Raw genomic sequence first — 8,442 nt, forward strand, 5'->3', positions numbered from 1 at the left:
TGCTTGAATCTCTGGGTCTAAACATGGATCCTGTTTGTAAAAATGCTACCTGGCCTGCAGCTCTGTACGTCGTTACCTGCGTTAGTGAAATCAGAGCAGGTCCAGCAACTGTTTGGCTCCATGTCTGACTGTCTGTCTGTGATATCGTGACAAGACTTTGTGTATCAAGGTAAGACTTGGTACATAAGGTTGCCTCACTAAGACCTTGGACATGGCCAGCATTGGTCATGTTTTGATTCTAATTGTGGCCACCAGAGGACAAAGTCTCCTAAATCCCCTCTATGTGATATCATGATAAAGACTTCCTATATCAAGGTGAAACGTCTGAATGTCACCTCACTAATCCCTTGGACAGGTCAAGCATTAGGTGCATTTCACTTCTAATTTTAGCGCCGCAGTCTCTGAAACCCATAACTCTGAGAACTCCTCAAGGTCTTTATGGACCATGAACAAACACTGTTATACAACCCCTGGCAAAAATTATGGAATCACTGGCCTCGCAGGATGTTCATTCAGTTGTTTAATTTTGTAGAAAAAAAGCAGATCACAGACATGAGACAAAACTAAAGTCATTTCAAATGGCAACTTTCTGGCTTTAAGAAACACTATAAGAAATCAGGAAAAATAATTGTGGCAGTCAGTAACGGTTACTTTTTTAGACCAAGCAGAGGGAAAAAAAAATATGGACTCACTCAATTCTGAGGAATAAATTATGGAATCACCCTGTAAATGTTCAAATTTACAAGTTTTCCCCAAAACTAACACCTGCATCAAATCACATCTGCTGGTTGACATTGACCCTATGTGTCTTTTTGCAAGGAATGTTTTCACAGTTTTTGCTCTATGGCAAGATGCTGTTGGGAAAGTGTAGGAACACGGACCCACAACAGGGGGCGCAAATGAACGGACAATGGAATAGGTCAAATAACAACACTTTACTGTTGCGAACGTGCACAACAAACACAACAAATTACAACAATGGACAAAGTTCAATTCACAAAGGTGTCGTGTGGGCAGGCTCGAAGATAGGAGACGCCTCTCCAAAGTAGAACCGGAACCACACGGTTTCCTCCGCCACAGGACCCCGGGAATACTGGAGCCGCCAAGTTCCGAACTCCCAGGTGGCCACTGCCTCCGCGTGTCGGACCTGGTACTGCTGGCGAGGAACAAGAACACAATTAACGTGGGCGCGTTTGCACCCAGCAACCTGTACGGCAGGGAAGCTACCTCCACCTCTCGTTGGAGAAAAAAGTCTGCAATCACTCACAAAAATCACAAAGGTTACTGTCAAGCAGTCAGCTGAGATTATTACCTTCCAGGTAGAACGATATCTCGGCGATGAGGTGGAGATGCCGTCCTGCTGATATACCCCAGTGATAATTGTCGTCAGCTGTCTCAGGTGATGGGTGACAGCTGTTACCGAGGCAGCTCCTGTGGGGCGGCGGCGCCCTCTGGTGGTGGTGGGCCAGCAGTACCTCCTCTTCAGCGGCCCACACAACAGATGCATTATCATCTTGAAAAATGATTTCATCATCCCCAAACATCCTTTCAATTGATGGGATAAGAAAAGTGTCCAAAATATCAATGTAAACTTGTGCATTTATTGATGATGTAATGACAGCCATCTCCCCAGTGCCTTTACCTGACATGCAGCCCCATATCATCAATGACTGTGGAAATTTACATGTTCTCTTCAGGCAGTCATCTTTATAAATCTCATTGGAAAGGCACCAAACAAAAGTTCCAGCATCATCACCTTGCCCAATGCAGATTCGAGATTCATCACTGAATATGACTTTCATCCAGTCATCCACAGTCCACGATTGCTTTTCCTTAGCCCATTGTAACCTTGTTTTTTTCTGTTTAAGTGTTAATGATGGCTTTTGTTTAGCTTTTCTGTATGTAAATCCCATTTCCTTTAGGCGGTTTCTTACAGTTTGGTCACAGACGTTGACTCCAGTTTCCTCCCATTCGTTCCTCATTTGTTTTGTTGTGCATTTTCATATTTTGAGACATATTGTTTTAAGTTTTCTGTCTTGACGCTTTGATGTCTTCCTTGATCTACCAGTATGTTTGCCTTTAACAACCTTCCCATGTTGTTTGTATTTGGTCCAGAGTTTAGACACAGCTGACTGTGAACAACCAACATCTTTTGCAACATTGCGTGATGATTTACCCTCTTTAAGAGTTTGATAATCCTCTCCTTTGTTTCAATTGACATCTGTCGCGTTGGAGCCATGATTCATGTCAGTCCACTTGCTTCAACAGCTCTCCAAGGTGTGTTCACTCCTTTTTTGATGCAGACTAACGAGCAGATGTGATTTCATGCAGGTGTTAGTTTTGGGGATGAAAATTTACAGGGTGATTCCATAATTTATTCCTCAGAATTGAGTGAGTCCATATTTTTTTTTTCCCTCTGCTTGGTCTAAAAAAGTAACCGTTACTGACTGCCACAATCTTTTTTTCCTGATTTCTTATAGTGTTTCTTAAAGCCAGAAAGTTGCCATTTGAAATGACTTTAGTTTTGTGTCATGTCTGTGATCTGCTTTTTTTTCTACAAAATTAAACAACTGGATGAACATCCTCAGAGGCCGGTGATTCCATAATTTTTGCCAGTGGTTGTAGATCAGACCTTGCTTAAGTTCTGGGTTGGGCTCTGTGAGGGTTGGGTAAGTGTAGCCTTCATTCTGTTTGGGTACAGAGACATTTGTAGTACCACTGAAGGTCCATACCCCCATTTATGTGCACTTGAAGGTATCTGTGACCCTCTGGTCACATGGCCGCTCCCCCTCCTTACTGAGATCTGGTAACAGTCTGACCCATCGCAGGCAGCACCAAGAGAAGGCTGTGGTTTTGGTTCCTGTCCCACCATCAGAACTTTCAGGTTCAGGTTCCACCTCCAACCTGTCACTGTAAAACTGCTCAACCAGTTTGTAGCAGCATGAGGGCGCTACGTGTTTGTCATTGGCTCACGTTATGCAACATGGTCAGTAACCGCCATCACACGTTTTATTACCTCCACCAACAAAGTAAGAGGACGTCATGTTTTTGCCCATCTGGACTCCACAGTTGTTCATATATTATGAATCTTTTTTACTGAAGATTCATATCCTGATAGGCAAGAACTGATTAAATTAAGGTCAAAGGGCAAAGTCAGGAAAAATCTTGGAAAATCAGAAACATGCCTATCTTTAACACTGAATGAATGATCAAAAACATCAGAACTCTGTCAACAAAGATCAAATTTCTTTCATATTTGAGAGCGTTATGTAGCATGGTATTCTTCATCAGATGTTAAAATTTGATCCGGATCTGATCCAGAGTACAGATTTTGTGGCCATATAAATTTAACATTGAAAACCCAGTTTAATGTATATTTTACATTACATCTTAATCAAACGTGCCCCAATCACTCTTGTATTTGAAAGTGAGGTGCAGACTGACACTATCACCTGACAAAGTTTGATCTGGATCTGATCTGAATTGTGGATTTTGTGGACATTTGAATTTAATATTTTCAAGCCCATTTGATGTACATTTTGTACTATATCTCAAACAAAAGTGTCTCAATCACTCTTATTGGTGACAATGAGGTGCAAACTGTCACTCTCAATGAACAGACTAAGTTTGATCCACATCTGCTCCGTATTGCTGAAAAGTCACTTCTAACAGGACTTTGACCTTGAAAATTTTTTCCAAGGTAAAAATTTGTGGAATTGGAAATTATGAGCATGGTGCTCTAGTCTTTCTTGATTACCACAGATTTTATAATCTGGATTAACAGATTTTTTTTTTTTTTCCAGTTTGAAGAACCAACACAAATTTATTATTAAAGATACAAATCTGATTTTCCACGATGACATCACTGCGGTGCCCCCTGGTGGATGTTTTTAATTCCTCGAGTGTGTATTTTTAATAAGCGAACATTAGTTCTGTAAGATGTGTGATTAGTTAAATGATGTACTTTAACTGCATTCGTGTATTAAATAATAATAAAAAAAATCAGAAGGGAAAATATTTGTTTCTTTAAGACAACAAGAAAAAAGTTTAAAGAAAATCTTCGGCAGTGTTCGCAACAGAATAAATGATTCAAACCACTTCGGTATTATTTCAGCTGTGAGCTCTTCTGTGATTGATGGAAGAGCGTTCTTTGACGTCATAATGACGCCGCACGAGCTGGACTTTGAACCAAGGATCATCAAAGTGTCTTCAGTTAAAGATTAAACCGATCTCCAGGAAATAACCTGATCCCACTCAGTCGATTCTTGGTTTATTGAATTTTTTCGCCATGGGAAAAGTTTCTGCCGTGTTTTCTTGTTTATTGTTGACCTTCGGCGGCGTGACGTCACAAACAGGTACAAGTTTTTACAAACATCAGTTTAACAATTTCCACTCCGTTCTTCTTCACAGCTGAAGCCACAAATCTTAGAAATATCTCGAACCCTCTGGTAATAATAATAATCAGAAAATACATTTAAGTATTTCTGAAAAGCTGCTGAGATTGTTGCCGATGGTTCACGTAGTTTTTTTTCTTTCTCGTTCGTCATGTTTTTGTTTGTGTTGAACGACACTTGATTTGATATTCAGTTTTGACCTGTGGTGTTTTTACATAGTTTGTGTGCGCACCAAATCTGAGTGTGTGCGCCTCCGTCAATGTGTGTGTCTGTGGGTGTGTGTGATTTTGTCAGTGTCGGTGATTTTGTAAATTCATACATTCATTCTTCAGCCGCTTTTACCCGAACCCGGAAAAGCGGTTGAAGATGAATGAATGTATGTATGTCTCTCTGTGATTTTGTTTTAGTGTGTGTGGCTGTGTGATTTTGTTTTGTGTGTGTGTGTGTGTCTGTCTGTGATTTTTTTGTGTGTCTGTGATTTTGTTTTGTGTGTGTGTGTGTGTCTGTCTGTGATTTTTTTGTGTGTCTGTGATTTTGTTTTGTGTGTGTGTGTGTGTCTGTCTGTGATTTTTTTGTGTGTCTGTGATTTTGTTTTGTGTGTGTGTGTCTGTCTGTCTGTGATTTTGTGTGTGATTTTGTTTTTGTGTGTGTGTGTGATTTTTCTGTGTAATTTTTTTTCTCTGTGATTTTTGTGTCTGTTTTTTCTTTTCTCTGATTTTCTCTCTTCTCTCTCTCTGTGATTTTGTTTTAGTGTGTGTGGCTGTGTGATTTTGTTTTGTGTGTGTGTGTGTGTCTGTCTGTGATTTTTTTGTGTGTCTGTGATTTTGTTTTGTGTGTGTGTGTCTGTCTGTCTGTGATTTTGTGTGTGATTTTGTTTTTGTGTGTGTGTGTGATTTTTCTGTGTAATTTTTTTTCTCTGTGATTTTTGTGTCTGTTTTTTCTTTTCTCTGATTTTCTCTCTTCTCTCTCTCTGTGATTTTGTTTTAGTGTGTGTGGCTGTGTGATTTTGTTTTGTGTGTGTGTGTGTGTCTGTCTGTGATTTTTTTTGTGTGTGTCTGTGATTTTGTTTTGTGTGTGTGTGTCTGTCTGTCTGTGATTTTGTGTGTGATTTTGTTTTTGTGTGTGTGTGTGATTTTTCTGTGTAATTTTTTTTCTCTGTGATTTTTGTGTCTGTTTTTTCTTTTCTCTGATTTTCTCTCTTCTCTCTCTCTGTGATTTTGTTTTTGTGTGTGTGTCTGTGATTTTTCTCTCTCTGTGTAATTTTTTTTCTCTGTGATTTTTGTGTGTCTGATTTTTTTCTTTTCTCTGATTTTCTCTCTTCTCTCTCTCTGTGATTTTGTTTGTGATTTTTTTTGTTCTCTCTCTGTGATTTTTCTTTGTTCTGATTTTTTTTCCTATTCTCTGATTTTGTTCTCTTCTCGCTCTCTGTGATTTTGTGTGTGTGATTTTTTTGCTCTCTGATTTTTTTCTCTTCTCTCTCTGTATGATTTTGTTTGTGATTTTTTTTTGTTCTCTGTGATTTTTTTTTTGTTCTCTGATTTTTTTTCCTATTCTCTCTCTCTGATTTTTTTCTCTTCTCGTGCTCTCTGTGATTTTGTGTGTGTGATTTTTTATTTTTTTTTGGTTCTCTCTCTCTCTGTGATTTTTTTTTCCCTGTTCTCTCTCTCTCTCTCTCTCTCTCTCTCTCTCTCTCTGTGATTTTGTGTGTGTGTTTCACTTCCAGCTGATGGACGCGCACTGCCTCAGTGGCTCACCGGCATCATCGCCGTTGTTGGTTTCCTCTTCCTGACCTTCATCGCCTTCCTGGTGAACAAGGCCTGGTGTGCTGGGTCCAGGTCAGCGGGTTCGGGGTCCGGTTGGGGGGTCTGATCTGGGATTCTGGTATCTTCTGCAGGAAGCAAAGATGAATAGAATCACAGACAGAAATCAGTGAAAGTTAAATGTTTCCACATCAAGTTTTGTGGTGGTTTTTGAAAGAGGACATGAACGGCTCCAGGACATATTTTACTCGTCCTGTGAACCTGGAACAACTTTGTGTCCATCATTTACAAAGAGAGACCAAGATGAGGAGGATCACTGACGTGTGAAGGAATATCAGCTTCCACGTTTTGGCCTTGTGACCAACCCCAGTGGCTGTAGGTCAAGGACACACCCACCTCACCTGGTTACTTTGGACCGGTGGGGATGGACCAGTTGTCTAGCTGGGTGGTTGCCATCCAGGACCCAAGGTGGTTGCATGGTGTAGTGTATTTTGGTGCAGCATGCGACCAGACTGCACTTATGAGCCATCAAACATGGCGGCTTTATTTCAGTTACTCACCGGGTTTCACCGTTTATGTCCTGGATAAGAGAATTCCTGAACATGTTAGAATTCTCAGAAAGAAAATAACTGTCAGTTGTTTTATTTCTGGTCCTCTTGAAGTGGTTCTGATTCAGTACAGTCAAAACTTTGATTGGGTGAAAATTGGTTGACTGGTTTTCAGAAATCTTACTGTTTTTGTTTATGTCTTCAGAATCTTTCAAAAAAAAAAAAATTATGTGTCACTTCAGTGTCTTCGGAATTTTGATTGCAGATCCGTTTTAATGTAACGGGAACGTTGATCCTTTAACACACTAACTTTTATTTTGAAATGACAAAACATTATCTGAATCCAAACCCAGGTTCTGGTTCTGACCCTGATTTTTTAAACTGCCTGCAGAACCTCAGAGGAGGCAGTGATGGATATGGAGGACATCTCGCACAATGCGGTCAGGTAGGACAGCGCCCCCTACTGTTCACGCTGTTTCACCCTCCCACTCAGGTGGTGATTAGAGGTGGAAGATACCGGGAATTTTGGTATTGATCCGATACCAAGTAAATACAGGCCCAGTATCGGCGATATCAATACCGATACTGATACTTTTTCATATTTAAGCTTCATAGATCCAAAGGATCCAAAAGACCTAGTATAGAATTTTGCCAAACATCGTACATGACAACAAAATACTTTATTATCACAATCAACATTTTTGTTTAAAAAATATCACAACACAACTTAAAACAAAATCTCCTGAAGTAGAGGGTTGACAAACCACAATACAAGGGTGCGCTGCTCCGTGTTGTGTGACGCAGCGCTGCTCTTACAGACAGAGTAGACTTTGATGAATCTGCGTGTGCAGCAGTCAGTGTGTGCGGGAGAGAAAAAAAAGCTTGAGTATCGATCTTTTTACACAAGGATCGTTCAGTATCAATACCAGCATTGGTACCGATATTCGGATTGATCCGCCCACCTCTAGTGGTGATTGACATTTTAAAACCACACGAAGGCACGAGTGCCACTAGCTTAGTGTATTTATTTATTTATTTTTACTCATTTTATTAACAAATTCCGGCATTACAAAGTCATAAAATTTAATCAGAAAGTAGCAAAACATGAAAATAAAAGTAGGAACAGTATAACAATGTGGTAACCACAAAAATAAATTACAGTATAAAGAAAGAAAAACAAACAAAAGAGAAAAAATGGCAAGCTAACGAGAGCGGCGCGCTGAGCAAGTGCACGCGCCTCTCACACAAAAACTTTGTAAAGTTAAAAATTTATCTAGACAAGTGGGTGGGGCTAGCAATTTTTAAGTATTTGTTGGCATGGTGATGGTTTTAAACCTGAGTGAGAGAGTGCAATTTAATTCATGTTAAGGAAAAAACACACACACACACACACACACACACACAAAAACCTTTTTGTTGTGTGTAAAAGCCCGCGTGTTGTTGGTGTTTTGTCCTTTAGGAGCAAAGACTCCGTCTACAACACGGTGATTGACAGCTCTGTGGAGAAAGCCACGGCCATGTGACCCTGCTGCACGGACGCCATTGGCTGCCCGTTCTTCCTCTTAACTTTTTAGTTAATTGTTAAAATGAGTTTCCTAAATGTTTGTACCATCAAATGCAGCTAATTTCTACTAACAGCATCTTGTATCTTCACTTCATTTAAGTCTGATTTTTAATGTCTAATTATACTAAATGTCAGTTAAGTGAGATTAAATTCATTTTCTTATAAGTGTCTGATTA

General features: G+C 39.8%; 1 protein-coding gene across 1 annotated transcript; it reads left to right on the plus strand.

Moving 5' to 3' along the window:
• The first annotated feature begins 4,155 nt into the window (after positions 1 to 4,155).
• On the plus strand, positions 4,156 to 8,442 carry LOC117518240 (small integral membrane protein 24-like). The gene is made up of 4 exons (XM_034179329.1): positions 4,156 to 4,355; positions 6,118 to 6,229; positions 7,094 to 7,147; positions 8,162 to 8,442. The coding sequence occupies exons 1-4, from the start codon at positions 4,289 to 4,291 to the stop codon at positions 8,223 to 8,225; spliced, it is 297 nt and encodes a 98-aa protein (XP_034035220.1). The 5' UTR covers positions 4,156 to 4,288; the 3' UTR covers positions 8,226 to 8,442.

This window comes from Thalassophryne amazonica, chromosome 10 (genome assembly GCF_902500255.1).
Source record: "Thalassophryne amazonica chromosome 10, fThaAma1.1, whole genome shotgun sequence".
In the NCBI taxonomy this organism is placed as follows: Eukaryota; Metazoa; Chordata; class Actinopteri; order Batrachoidiformes; family Batrachoididae; genus Thalassophryne; species Thalassophryne amazonica.